The following is a 16,188-nucleotide window of genomic DNA, read 5'->3' as shown; positions in this document are numbered from 1 at the left end:
GGTCCTGTGCTAAACTGTGTTCCCTTATGGCAGAAAAAGGAGTTTAGAAAGAGGAAACCTAGTTCTAACGGAAAGACCTCTGTGTTCCAAGATTCTGTGTCTAAAGCCAGTCGGGAACTGGATCCCACGTATCGCAGACCACACTGCGAACAAGTAACAAGTAAACGACACTCGAATTAAGGTCCACAGAAGAGCAGGCTTCTCCCTCAAAAGTGATCCTACAGTAAAAGGGTTAGTAAAAACAAATCTGAAACTAACTTGAGGAAAACTATGCTTAAGTATTTCTTGTAACTTTTTTCGTACCAAGTAGCTACTACGACCAAGGAAAGGCAATTTAATATACTTTACATCTTTACTAGCAGTACTGTACACCGGTCTGGGACAAATTTCTCATCTAGAAAATTTTTCAGAACTTTGTAAAAGACAAATACGGGATAAGAATTTTCAGAAAACTAATTCTGGAGGAAGACATGTCTTGATGAAATAATTAAAATCACAACAGACATTGTAAGCTCTATTTATCATGTACGTATTGAATTAATTTTAAACAACTTTGGTGAAAAACTAAGATAATTCAATCCAAGCCAGTAAAAGTACTTTTCCTATAAACGGAAGTCTCAAATTTACCTCTATTTCTGTGTACCCTGAACATCTAAAAATGACAACTATTATCCTGTTTCTGTCTCACAAGTAAAAGAAATATTAGGATGACGAGAATTAAAATATTCAAAAAATAAATCCACGTGTGAACGTTCCTTAAACACAAGGAAAGTGTCATCCACGTACCTACGGTAATACAAGGGTTTGAAAGCAACAGGGCATTTCAGACATCCAAATCTTTTCACAATAACCATGAAACAATCTGCATATACAGGTCCAAGGGAATTTCCATAGCAACTCCATCTATTTGATTATATAATTTACCATCAAAAGTAAAAATGTCATCAGTTGTGGCCAATTGTAATAATTTTCGCAAATCTACCTTTACTAAGTCCAAAATTTGTTATGTGGTTTTCACATATATTATTAAATAATGTCAGTTGTTTCTTTTAATGGGATATTTGTGAAAAGAGAGGTTACATCAAAACTAGCCATTACAACATCTTGGTTAAAATCGAAAGAACACAATTCTTTGACAAACTTGGAAGAATTTGGACATTGAACTCACTAAAAGTTAGAGGTTTTAAAACTGGAACCAGAAACTTTGACAAGTAATAGCTAAAGGTGCCAATTGAGGATATAATGGGTCTTAATGGGTTTCCTATTTTATGAACCTTAGGTAGACCATACATGTAACCGGGCTTTGACCCTGAAGCAAATAAATTACTATAGGTAACTTCCCCAATCTTATCTCTCAAACTTCTTAACAACCTATTTAATTTGTCTTCTAATTTCAAAATGTGACTCGCAATATCTACATTTAACATCCTAAATTTTGTATTGTCAGAGAGTATTTCATTCTTTTATCTAAAACTAAAAATCAGACCTATTCATCAATACAACACCCCTACCTTTTATCTGGCGTTGTAATAACAATACTATCATCGTTCTTAAGATTACGTAAAATATTGATTCTGTCTTTATTTAACTGATTGTCACCCTCCTTGCTACGATTAAAATTTTGAAAGGTTTTCATTCGCATTACAGAAATTTTGTTAAAATAGAAATAAGGGTTTCACTACCACAAAATGTCACAGTTTTCTTAAAGTTGAACACAGTTTTTCAAAACTTAAAAAGTATACTTAAAGAAATTGAATTTCATGGGAGTCAAGGCAAACTCAAGACCAAGAGAAAGAACATCCTTCTCCTCTTTTGTTAAATTTCTGTTAGAAAGATTAAAAATTACTTTACTACTATCTATTTTCTTACTAACGTCCACACCTATTTATTTCTCACTTTCTGCTGTGTTTAAGCCTAACATCTGTCAATTTCTTATCAACATTTGAATCCAAAATAGAAGACAGGCAATTGTAGTCCAGAAAAGAAAGACTTATTCCTTAAATCCCTATTTAATGAAGACACTTCCGTAAAAATTACCTCTTGCTTGCGTTTTTGCGCTTTAACTTCAAAGTCTAATAATCTAAACTGCCATGAGAGATATGTACTCGTGTACGAAATCTCTGGAATAAACCTTAAATTTAATGAAATTGGGAATAACACGGAGGAAATCCTTGCTGTGTTCAGAAATCGTATGTCCTCCTCAATCTTCTTGGATCTATAGCGTACCTTCTCAGTCCGTCTAACTGTAGCGTTGAGCGGCCATAACGTCTCAAAATAGTCTCAGATATATATATATATATATATATATATATATATATATATATATATATATATATATATATATATATATATATATTATATATACACGTATATATATAGTGTTTTTTTTTTTTTTTTTTTTTTTTTTTTTTTTTTTTTTTTTTTTTGTTTTTTTTTTTTTTTTTTGTTTTTTTTTAGAAAATGTGCAGGACCTATCTTTTCTTCTAGGCTTTTCGTTACTTTCTAAATCCATCCTGATTGTCCTCCCCTAGTGGTTGCGGCTAACTTGGCAGGTTTGTTATTTGCCGTACAAGGTTTGTCGGCCATGTTGCTTCCAGTGCTTTGTTCAATGACATACTGTCAGGCTTCTTTATACTTTCAGTGTAATTCTTATAAATAACGTAAATACTGATGTTGTTAATTGTATTATTATTGTTTATTGTTCTGTAGATTTTTATCATGTTGCTGTTGTTATGAATCTGCCTATTAGTTTTGCTATTAATCTTATATTGTTAATTTTAATTCTCTTTGGAGACATAGAGCTGAACCCTGTGCCTGCTACTCATTACTGTAAGAAAAATTGCAGAGTACTTTGCTCAAATATTCGGGGTTTAAGGTCAAATTTTCTTGGTCTCCAGAGCTGTGCCCGTAACTACAATTAGATGTCTTTATCTGAGACTATTAAGCAGTAACAAGTCAGTGGTTGAGATTTTAATTCCTTGGTTTGATGACCCTGATTTTATTTATCATCGGAACATCCAAAGTACGCATGGCATGGCTGTGTACTCTACGCCTGGACGACCTATGTCGTCAGAAAAACTTGGAGTGTGGTTGCCATGAAGTTCTTTGTTTTAATATTTTCAGTAAGTTCTACAATGCATATGTATTTGCTTTTACAGCAATCCAAATATCAAAGAGCTTCCCTGCACCACCTCGTGCTAACTGTCTCTTTTATCCAAAAATTACTGAGCTGACCTGCCGGGGTAACTCTGAATGGCTCTCTCTTTCTCCAATCTTCTCTGTTTCTTACCCTCTTTCTTCTCCCTAACAACCCCCTACCCTCCCTCTCTCACTTTCTCTCTCTCTCTCTCTCTCTCTCTCTCTCTCTCTCTCTCTCTCTCTCTCTCTCTCTGCCCAACCCGACCCCTTTGGTGCCATTGATACCTTACCCCCACAGTATTCGATAGTAAGTCATATTTAGTACGTATACCGAAAATCGCAAGTCATATTTAATACTACGCATACAGAAATTAGGTATGATAAATTTGTAACGTTATTAAGTCTATGGGCTGAACCAGCCCAGTTTCGGGGAAGGCGTCCCGCCATCTCCGGCGCCTTTGGTGCCTCTTGTTGCTTGAAACCCCATTAGAAACCATCTTAGGAGTCCCCACTATCACCCTGCCAAGTTTCATGCCCATCGGACCATCTGTTTGGCCGTGATTGAATGACAGACGGACGGACAGACATAATGTTCATTATAGTAAGATGACTGTCTTATGGAGAAGACCATTTCAAACTTCTTAAAACAGGTGTATTGGAAAGAGGGAAAATACCAAAGGGCGGTGAATTACTGCATGAACCAAGGTCAATATAGAAGAAATGGCAAAACACTGAAGGAATGCTAAAAAAAATACAGATTTTTTACATAAAGAATAGTGTTACCTGCCAAACACTAATTTCCGTACTGCTTAAGAATGGCAAAAGGGATTTGGTATGGTTGGATCACGATAAAGAGACCCATAAAATAAATGAGAGTGCAAGGGTTTACCAGGAGAAGCTGGACGAAAAACTCCACAACTGATAGGTTCGCTAGGTTGGGCAACCCTCTCTCTAGGTACTCATTGTACTTGGAATTGACCACTTAAAAAAAAAAAAAAAAAGGCTGTGCCGGATTTGTGTGGTCTTCTTTCCCCTCACATCATGAAAGATTGGGAACACTGCCAGTCATTTGCTTTAAAATATTCTAGAAGCGATCGGCATGTTTATAGGACAATAATCTATACTTGACAAATTTTAGTGTGGAAATGCGATCATTTTCCAGTTACACATCAGCTTAATTGTTAGTTTTAGTAAAAGCTTCATGCATATATTAAAGTATTTACAGGTAAATTCTTTCCTCTTTTCACTTAGGAAACTGTACTGACCTTTTCCAGCAGAAATTCCATGTTGCTCCAACTTTCTTTGAGTTATCATAAGTGGTATCTATGTGTATTTTCTGTTATGTTCTCTCTCTCTCTCTCCCTGTGTGTGTGTGTGTGTGTGTGCGTGTGTAATGCAACCATGGTATCCTGACAACAGAACGGCACAGTAACCAGACTGACTGTAGTTTGTTGACATTCATCAGCTGGGCGGCGTTCATGAGAGAGAATGGGAAAAGTTATCCTTTAGTATTAAATTCCTGGGACATATATTAACATTACTGAATAAAATATCCCTTTGATTTTTTTTAGCATAAGCATCATAATAGGCAATTGTCTTAAATTCTATCATTGTAAGTGTTTTGTACTCCAATTGAATTATTTAAAAGAGGAGAAAGAGGATAGTTGTTCCATTAAATGAACGTGCTTTGTCAAAGTGTCAAGGTTTCATAAACAAAAACTGTTGCTCCAATTGAATTGATTCACGGCGCATGTTCTTATTTTTTATGTTATTTCGGTGTGTTTATTTATTCTGCTCAACTATTTATTAAAGCAATGGCTTAAAAAAATAAAGATCTGGGTATTGTCTGCTACACAGGCTTTGATCGTGTAAGTACTACCTACATCATCATTCCATAAGAATCAATGAATCCAGAGATGTAAGACTTTTATTTTGTTTACGATACCTACCTGCTGGTGGTGTTGTCTCCCGGTGTTTGACCTTTTTTACCTTACTTTAGTTATGGTCTGCTTTAGGCTGGCCCGGCGAAATAAATTTCACAACAACTAGGTAAGAGCTAAACTATATTTGTTGTTTAGATTGTGGAGATTCTTGAAATTTGTAACCCTGTCATTTATCTATATAAACATTAGGTAGTTTGTGTTAGATTACTTCTAATGTAGAACTAGTATACTAGCTAGTAGGTAATAGTACTATAAGGAGTCTGGTTAAGGCTTAGGTATTAGCCTAGGCCCCCACACATCTATCTGGACATACACAAGCTAGTAGCTACCTAATACTAGGTATGGGCTTTTATCATAAACGTACTATAGGCCGAGTGTTATTGGCTTTGTTTGAACAGGCGGCTTCCCATAAGCTTCGGCCTAAGTTGGTAGGTTACCTAGTACTAGTACTACCTAGTACCTACTAGGTAGTAGGTATGTGGTAAGACACAGAGTACCCGTCCTAATCTCGGCCTACTGTGGCCTAGGCAATTCTGAATTTATGAGAATAGATATGGACTAGGATGACCTAAACTACTAAATGATCTGAGGTACAAAATGCTACCATAAATGAGAATTGGAACGTATGCAGAATATACTAGCCTATACTCTGTTTTTTTTCATCTGTCCACCCGCCTGTGGTGTTTTTTTGTATGGCAACACTGCGTCCCGGGTGCTTTAGATAGTCATTCAGCGTTTCATTCAACGTTATAATAATATCCTATTTTCGAATATTAACGGTGTAAGTACGCATACAGTAAATTATTAAAACAACTTTTCAGTTGCAATGTTACACCCAGATATCCTTTTATTTACCTAAAAACTTACACATAGCGTAACTATCTAAAGCCCGGGACGCAGTGTTGCCATACATAAACACCACAGGCAGATGGACAGATGAAAAAAAACAGAGTATAGGTATACCTAGCGATGTCAGTGTCTGCTGATCTGAAGAATCCTGGAAAACCTAGCAAAACATACCTAATTTCTTTTCAGAATTCAGTTGAAACAGCATCATTAATGCTACTTCGGTAGATCTAGGGTACTTATCCGCGGCGGCCTAGACTATGGCAGTTGCGGTTTTTCTATGCAGTTTTACCTACTGAACAAGAATTTTAAGTAATATTTATTTGGACGACTGTAATTAACCCCCCAGGGGCCAGTATTAAACATGGCGAAATACATTGGACGCCCCAATCCCTAGTGGATGTCGTATCCGCAGTTACGTTCCTTGCAGTCCGTGCGGACTGCTTCTGTAGAAATACCGCTACTTCTACTGACTATTGGTGCATAGATATAGATTGTTGGGCCCAGGTTTCCGTTTGTCTATTTCATCTGACATTGGCTTTGACCTAATAAAAGCAACCTTAACCTGACCTTCTACAGGGCATTGTGCCCTAATCTAACCAGACTGAAGGTGCCATGCCCTTATCTGCCAGTTTGGAAATACTGAATAGAATCTCACTTGTCTGTCAGTAAACGCCACCGATCACCCAGCACCCATTAACCTTACAGCCAAAGGTGTACTTCTGTTTACCAAATTTACTTTTGTTAGTCGCAAAAACATGCCATGTCCACAGAAACTGTCATAATCGACCATTATGTGCTGGCGAGATAATAAATGCAGTATTTACATATATTTCAGGACTTTTCTTTTTGCAATCTTTGCAAACAACTTGCAAAATAAAATATGAGAATCATTATAATTCTCAGAGACAGTTTTGATCCCTGAGAGAAAGACTCATGCCAAACTGATAACTTCTTTTGATACTTCCATTACAGCATTACACAAATCAAAAGTATCTGGTTTGGGGAGAGAGGGCTTTGCCTATACCTTCAAGACCCTCCATCCTAACCTGATTTTAGAGCACTGTATATCTCAGAATAAATACAGGGATGCATGCTAACCTGACTTTAAATAAACTAATCTAGCTTAGGGTATAATACCTTATGAAGGTCTTCTATCACCATAACCTGATCTTTAAGTGCCATAAATAAGAGTGAAATAATTGGATGTATCTTTCTGGATGTGAATAATCCATCCTGCTGTATGCTACATGGCCCAGGGGGTTATTTTCACCTACCCTGGACAGCCACCCTCTCCCATCTATTACCTAAATTTCCATAAATCATGAGAAAAAAAGTATATAGGGATACTTAAGATTCTGGGTCCTAATCAGCAAGGTTTCCCCATTACCCCCTTAGCATTATCAGAACATTACTTGAATTTGTGAGTTCAAAGATGTCTTTATTTGGGTGTTAGTATAAGTTCCATAACGCAACATGCAAGATGTTTTGCAGTGTTTGGAGCTTTTAAGAATAATTACACAGATTCCCTTTAGGGCAGGTAATTGTTTGGCCAAAAATTGCATTGATTATGTGTTTGGTTGCTAAATATGCAATTGGTATTATGCACTCTTGCCTTAAGAACACATAGTACCAAAGGCTGTATATAATTGTTGCACTAATTTCAGGAAGGAAAACTGGGAAGAATTGAAAAATGTCCAAGAGCTTAATCATGATATGAGGCTGTTATTGGATAAAGATTATTGATATTACAGCATTTATGAGCGAGACAAAAGACCAAGCCCCGAAACATGAGAGGAATGCTGAATAGTACACCAAATGGGTAAATGGGTGAATAGATTTGACATGTTTGATGAGTTAGATGAAAATAATAACTGGCATCAAAATAATTTTTTTTAGGAAGCATTAGCAATTTGATCAGTTTAATCTCTGTAAGAGAAATTAGAAGCAACTTGTACACAAAAACATTGATAGAAATGAGAGGTTTAATGAAACTTAAATAAGAAAACAATTAGAGGATTGGAAAATAGAGGAGTCAGAGAAACAAGTGTTATATTTGAATACTTTTCAGAATCTCCAAAATAGAGTAGTCAGAGAGACAGGAATTACATTAGAATACTTTACAGAATCTCCAATCAGGTAATTTCACAAAATAAGAGGTGATATCTAAGGATAGAGCAGTCAGAGAATGATTGCAGATTACGGTATGAATCTAGGAGTGAATGAAGAAGAAATGTGGAAGATTGAATTGAGTTATTAGCAACAGCATGGATAAAAGATGGATTGACTTATAAGGGACACCACTAGGATTTAGAAGATGAGGATGTTGCACTATTAGCAACTGATGTAAGGTACTCAGATAAGGATTTGGAAAGAAGCTTGCTGAGTGAAGGAGGGGAATGTTAAGTAGGAAGTTTGATGAATAGATTTATGACAGACTGTCAAATAAATTGAACAAGTGATTCTCTGTTGTTTTGAGAAGAAATAATCAAACTTTAGATTGATCTTGACCTATGGAAGCAATATTGTTTCAAAATATGAGTGCCAGATTCAAGATGTACTGAGAGCTAGATATAATTTTGTTAAGATTGGCTTTTAAGAGAACTCTTACATATGGCATCTAACAACTAATTAAAAAGAAAAATAATGGTAAAGCACAGAAGCCAGTTGGCTCAAACTTGAAGAATTGTGTAGGAATACATTTAGGACCAAATGTATTCTAGCCAGTCAAAGGTACAATAACCTTACAGGAGAGAATAGTGTGGAGGGCATGAGATTAGAGAGGGGTAGAGTAGTACTTCAATAAGAAGCAATAGTGTCACTGAACAAAAGATTGTGGCCTTTCCACATAGAGGGTAAGTGATAGATCCATCAGGATGGAAGAAAGGAGCAAGTGTAAACGTATAGAATTTTTTTTTTTTTTTTTTTTTTGTTTTTTTTTTTTTTTTTTTTTTTAACTATATTAACATAGACTACAACTTTTTTCTTTTGTATGTGTGATCAGGATGTTGGATTTTCTCATAGTAAAGAAAATTTCTTCCTGCAAAGTAGAATGGTACAGCAGTACCTACCTAGTAGGTTTAAGGGAAGCCTGAGTAACATTAGAAAGCAATAGTGACTTACGTGCATAATCTTTTTTCACTGAATGGCTGAAAAATCATCAAAAGAAGCTGTCAAGCCTTTGGAAAGTATTGAAGTACATAACATAATCCATATTGTGAGGATTTTGATGGTGAAAAGCTAATATGAAAATCCAAGAGGGAAGAAACTTTCTTGTAGTAGTTATGTATAATTGTAGATTTTACTTTTCATTAATATATGCAGATATATATAGTATGTATATATCTGCCAGGTAAGTATGTACAAATCTTTATTGTATCTTAACAATATCATTTTAGTACAAAATTGTAATTTTTTATTTTTAATGTACCTGAGTCTATCTTGCTTTTTTTTTCTTTTTATGCTGATTTGTTGGTTTATGGTTTAAATGTGATATGTATTTTGTTAGTATGTAGTGCACCTTTTGCATCGCTGATAGCCAGTGTATAAGTTGTTTATGGTTTCCTGTATTTTTCAAGTCTCAATATCTGTATTTTCCTTATCTTTTCAATTTAATCCACATAACCCTTTCAGTTTTTAGTCATTCACAGTTGTTTTTTGTGCATTGTGTAGTATTGTACTCATATTTGTTGACCTTGCAAAGATGATTAACTTTGATCACTTATAAAATGAATTCATGTGAGAGGATTTTTGTTTTGGTCACATTTTGAAGCAGAATGATTTCACTTTCATGTGGTGTGTTTTAAAAAGTATAATAAATAAAAGTTGAAAAGAAAAAGTTAAGTCAGCAACCATTTTCTGTGGATGTCATCTCTTTTTCTAATCATGTCTAATGAAGAGAAATCTTTACATCTTCTGAACCTTTTTAACTTTAAGAGGCTGGTTCATCATTCCCTTCATTCCCGATATTATAAAGGACTTTTTCTTTAGTTTTTACTTTTCTCCTTTAGTATCTGAGTATCCAAATCAGGCAAATAATTTTGCAGTAATAGAATTAGAGAGGGTTCATTCAAATTATCTGCTGTTTTTTTTTAATATGATGCATGTAGGGGTGACATGAATCTGTTGATCTTAAAAAATGATAATGTTGATTACTGTAAAGTTGAATTTTTGCTGAATTTAACTGTACGTACATCTTTTCTTGGAATATATTGAAATGTACACTTTTTGCTTTTTCAGCTTGATGAAGTGGTCAGGATGGAAGATCTGCTTCAACAAATTCAAGCCCTTGACCTCAGTGACCAACAAACGCTTCTTTCTAGTCTTGTACAAGTTCTTCCCCAGATGCACAACTGTCATTATTACTTCCAGCATTACTGCTGCCTCGAAGGTTGGTATCCACATTACTATTAACTAGGCTTGCCTTTTTCTGTCACATGTGTGTGGAGAAGAAAAAGGATCAGAAGTTTTATACAGTAAGGCCCCCTTATGCATTGCATGAGTAGTATGTTCCAAGACCCCCGCACATCCCTGAAGATGCTCATGAAAGTACTATTGTTGTCGCTAAATTGGCAAAGGAACAGTAAAACCAAAGGGTATATGGTGTTGGGTAGAAATATGTAAAGCTTTCAGACGAAATTTTTTAACACTAAATTCATTTTTAAAACTGATTTACAACTAAGAATAGAAATTTTGGCCCCTTTACAACTCAAGGTAGTAAGAATTACTATAATGCAACTACATGAAATATGAACAATGGAATTCTTATTTTCTCGGAAACTAAAGAATTTCTAAAGAAAATATACCACTTTCACATCGCATATACCTCAAGCACACATCAATTTTCTACACTACTTAATCTATGAAACCAAATGGAAAAAATCATTCAGAGATATACATATATATATATATAGATATAGTAACACTATGTATATTTACTTTTCCCTTCATCCTAAGGGCTCCAGTCAATTCATAGAAATATATATACAGTAATACCTCAAACTTATGTGAGGTTAGGTTCCAGAACCCCTCGTGCAAGGTGAAGTTTTGTGTAAGTTTGGTATAGTCCCCAAAAATGCTAGTAAATTCTTATTTCTAGATTTTAAACACTAATTATGACCTTAATCATGCCCCCAAAATATCAAACTAACTTTTAAATGTAAATAATATTACTTTAATTTCATTTAAATATTAATTTAAAAGTACATTACCCTTAAAAAAGAAATACGAATGTAAATGATTGAAGAAAAATAAAATTTACAGTAAGTACAATAGTTGGTTCACTTAAGGTAGACTTTTGGTTAAGCCCTTTGCTTACGAGACGTTTGTTTGGCGGCCTCTGATTGGCTGGTACTAGGAGGTAGGCAGCTAACTCAGGGTCTTGTTATTTTTGTCTGTGGTTTAGAGAACTAGCAGTATGTTTATATTTCTTCAATTATTTCACGCTTTGAACAAGATGGGAAAGTTTTGGTCATACCATAGGATTTAGTATTAATTGTACAACTAAGTCATCTTTTCCTGAAATCAGAAAGATAAAACACAAAGGAATTACAACAACTAAAATTGAAGAGCGAAGCAAGTTTGACAGTACCGTATTGCCAAGAGAATGTGATCTGCAAGACTTCGTTGCGTTTGTTGTCTCTGTGAGAGATTTGAATTGCCATTTAGCTATATAAGAAGGTTGCAGTTTCGACATTATTTACCATGTTATATCATTACATTTTCTGTAAATAAACACACACAATTCTCATTATGACGGCTGTCTGACATTTTCAATCCAATATCATATAGTATGTCTGGACATATCTGATAAGGAAAAAAATAATCAGGTGGATGAATCGTTAGCTCAGATCTAGGCAGGCTGTGGGAAATTCAGTCCAGCAAAAAGGTTTTAACTCTATGGACAGACTTCACACTCTTCAACTCAGCCTAAGCTTTCATCGGGGTGCTTCAGCATAGTGTTTCTTAATTTTCTTATAAGAATATATTTTCAAATGAAAGAGATATCAGAGACTTATTTGAGTGATATGAAATAATAATCTCAGTGAAGTAATAAACAACAAAGAATTAAGAAAGATGACTTCCATTTAGGCTGAGTCAAGTACAGATGCAACGTAAGAAGACATATTCTTTATTTTCTGTCTACATATCACACGCATCTAAAATCTGAATTCTTTGTATAAAAACACAAGTTTTATTTTATCTTCATTGCATTAATGATGCAAAATCTGATGATAAGTTAAAACAGGTATAAAGAATAACATGCTTCTCACTTCACTTTTACTTGTTGTGATTCATTTATGTTTTATTTTATTGATTTCAGGAAAAGATGACTTAGCTGTACAATTAATACAGAATCCTATGGTATAACCAGTCTTGTGCAGTGTGAGATAATTGAAGATATATAAACATGTTGCTAGTTTTCTAAGCCACAGACGAAAATAATGAGACACTGAGCGAGCGGCCTACCTCCAAGTACCAGCCAATCAGAGGCATAGGGCTAACCTAAGAATCTACCTTAAGTGAACCAACTATAGTACATGCATATGCACAGTGGACACCCCATATTCGTGGGGTAATACGAACACCCACGATTACTGAAAATCTGCAATATATTAGAGCCACTCTAAAAACACTTATAACTTAAATTTTTTTAACTAATTACATTTTTATGATAAAAATGTAATTATTTACAAAAATAGTGAAAATACAGTAACCAGTTAATTTATTTTTTAAAAAGTCAGAAGATTACTGAATTTCCCAAGATTTACATATTGAAAAAATGCGTCACAGGAAAACCTGCGAATAACTGAATCCGTAGTTGCAAACTGCGAATAATCGGGGATCCACTGTAGCATACAGTTTCATACGTATACTTACGTTACCCCTAATTCGTGGGATGCCATTTTCTTTTTCCCTCACAAAGTAAATGACTTTCTTTGCATCACTGGGTAAATTTCGCACACAGTTATAATGAAGGTATGTACTCATTTCAATGAATTAAAGAAAACATGTATGTATGTATTTCTTAACAGAATTCTCCATCATAAAGTTGATTATATATATTAATATATATAGTATATATATATATTATATATATATATATACATATATATGTATATATTATATATATTTATATATAATAATATATAATTATATATACTATATATATAAATTAAAAATATATATATATATTATATATATATATTATATATATATAATTATATATATATATATATATACACATACATACATACCTTACATACATACATACATACATACATACATACATACATACATACATGACATACAATACAATACATAATTATATATAGTATATATATATATTATAAAATATATATATAATATAATATATATCATATACATACTACATATATATATATACATTATATATATATATTATATATATATAATATAATTACTATATATATATAATATTATATATATATATAATATTATATATATATATTCAAAATCAGGAAAACCAATGAAATTATAAAAGGAAGAGGTGTTCCCAATTCGACGACAGTCATGTAAACGTGTTTTTATTAATTAAGAAACGTTTCAAATGTTGGTCAAACCAACAACCATCAATCCTAAATTGAAATTCAACAATTAAATAACTTTAAAAATTACAAATGAAATTAAAATAAACTATACATATATTTATATATCTATATATAATAGATATGTATATATATGTCTATATTATTATATATATAAATATTATATAGTATATATATATATATATATATATATATACAGACATACATATATATATACATATACGTATATTATTATATATATATATATATATATATATATATATCTATATATATATATATATATTATATGAATCTTCAGAGGGTGTCCATGATACAAGTTGTAAAAGGATGAAGTTTATTACAGTGAAATGTTTCGCACATGAAACATCTGTGCCATCATCAGTCTGCAAAGAGCAATACGACAAATAAAAATAACATATAAAACAATAAAACACAAATAGAACTCACATGAATTAAAAATAGTCTTAAAATTAAACAAAAAAAAAGTACAAAGTAAAAAGAGAAAAAGAGAGAGAACCCCAAACACTATCCGTCCATGGGTGTTCTCTCTACTGTTTTTACTTTGTACTTTGTTTTTCTTTTGGTTAATTTTAAGGCTATTTTAATTCATGTGAGTCCTGTTTGTGTTTTATGGTTTTATATGTTATTTATTTGTCTTATTGCTCTTTGCAGACTGATGATGCACAGATGTTTCATGTGCAAAATGTTTCACTATAATAAACTTCATCCTTTTACAACTCTTATCATGGACACCCTCTGAAGACTCGTATATAATTTCTCCACTGAACGGACTATAATATACATATATATATATATATATATATAATATATATATATATATATATATATATATATATATATATATATATATATAGATAAAGAGAGAGAGAGAGAGAGAGAGAGAGAGAGAGAGAGAGAGAGGAGATATTATATATATACGTATATATATATATATATATATATATATATACTATATATATATATATAATTTCTCACTAATACAGTACTATCAGAACTAAGGATATTTAAGGTTCTTTTGCTTACCGTACAAAGCTTTAGAACTAGATTTTATTTATTAATTAATCATTTTTTCTCATTGCAGTTATGTCAAGTGGCGGCTTGTTACACTTTTTGCTGGTCAAGATACTCCAGATCTTTTTACATTGTTACCACCAGAATTGCAGGTTTCAATTCTTGTCTACATTGATGGCATTAGTCTTTTGGAAGCATCACAGGTTTCCAAGGAATGGAACAGGTATAGTAACTGATTATTAAAGCCATATACCTATGTACGTATATTACTTTATATCATCAAAGAAAAAGTCAGGTTTCAGTAATTCCAAGAATGTAGAGTACTTATAGATTTGCAAAGACTTGAGAAAGGAAACTGTGTATATACATGTATAATTATAGAATTACTGAGCTGATTGTTTCATCGTTCAATTCTGAAATGCTATGGTAAACCACACCCTACCTTTAACTCAGAGTGAGTCATTTCCTTGTACAGTAGTACCTCAGGATACAAAATTAAATCCGTTCCGAAGCGGCCTTCATAACCTGATTTTTTCATATCTTGAACCACATTTTACATGTAAATTGCCTAATTCATTCCAAGCCCTACAAAAACACCCCAGTAAATTTTATATATAAAGATAAATTGACCAATCAAACAATGAAATACAACAATTTTGGACCATTTAATACCTACTTAAACTGCAAATAACTACTAATATGTACTACTATCTGTAAATAAGTGTATTAGTGTACTGGTATGTACAAGAAATACTGTACATACATGTACGTACATTTGTAGTAAAATGTGGAACCTTACCTTTCGAGTGAGGCGATCTCCGAAAGTGGAGGAGGAGGACAAATGGCAGAAAACATGAACACTTAACTTTATGAAACACATTAAAAAATTACAGGAAACATTAACATTAAACTTTACAAAGCACATTAACAAATGGCAGAAAATGTTAACACTTTACTTTACAAAAAACTTAAAATTAAACTTCTCTTTTTTTTTTTACCTTATTTTGCATTTTAAATTTTTTTTACTTTTTTATACTTAACGTTTTTTACAAAATTTCAATTTCTTCACTACTTTCAACTTTTTGTTTTTTCGTATCACTTGGATCTTCCTGTTTGCTTACTCCTACTAAAGGCCTCTTTAAAAAATAACAATCCAAGGAAGATTGCTTCTGCCTGCTTTTCACAATGTTCCTGAAACGACTCGGGCAAACGTCATCGAACTGTGCAAACGTACGACCTGTGTAAGCCTTTTTGGGGTGCCTCTTTTCTACAAATGATTGCACCTTATGAAAAGCAGCTAGAGCATCCTTAATTTCTATTGTTGTCATAGGATCGTCCTCCTCCTCGCCGCTGCTAGAGAACTCTTCTTGAACGACGTTATGTTGCATGGCCTCAAACTCCTTCAGGTCATCCGTCGTAAGCTCCTCTTGGTGCTCCTCGAGAAGGTCATTGATGTTGTTCTCGTCGATGACCAGCCCCATGGACTTGCTGAGTGCAACGATCTCGTCAAGATCTGGTTGTGAAACAGTTTCAGGATCGTCAACTGTTTCTGAATCTGCATCAGCTTCGCCCACGTCAAATCCCTCGAAGTCTCGGGCGGATACGGCATCAGGCCAGAGTTTCCTCCACGAAGAATTCAAGGT

The 16,188-nt window shown here is 33.4% G+C and overlaps 1 protein-coding gene across 2 annotated transcripts in view; it reads left to right on the top strand.

Annotated features, from left to right (window-relative positions):
- The window catches only part of LOC135219111 (F-box/WD repeat-containing protein 2-like), a 103,622-nt gene that overhangs the window by 41,386 nt on the left and 46,048 nt on the right, over window positions 1–16,188 (top strand). For both annotated transcript variants that reach the window (XM_064255554.1, XM_064255555.1), the window contains exon 3: window positions 14,616–14,768. In XM_064255554.1, coding sequence (XP_064111624.1) covers window positions 14,616–14,768 — 153 coding nt within the window. The remainder of the gene's footprint in view (window positions 1–14,615; window positions 14,769–16,188) is intronic.

This window comes from Macrobrachium nipponense, chromosome 1 (genome assembly GCF_015104395.2).
Source record: "Macrobrachium nipponense isolate FS-2020 chromosome 1, ASM1510439v2, whole genome shotgun sequence".
Classification (NCBI taxonomy): domain Eukaryota; kingdom Metazoa; phylum Arthropoda; class Malacostraca; order Decapoda; family Palaemonidae; genus Macrobrachium; species Macrobrachium nipponense.
The sequence above is the reverse complement of the archived record's forward strand: the minus strand, read 5'-3'. Positions and strand labels throughout refer to the sequence as shown.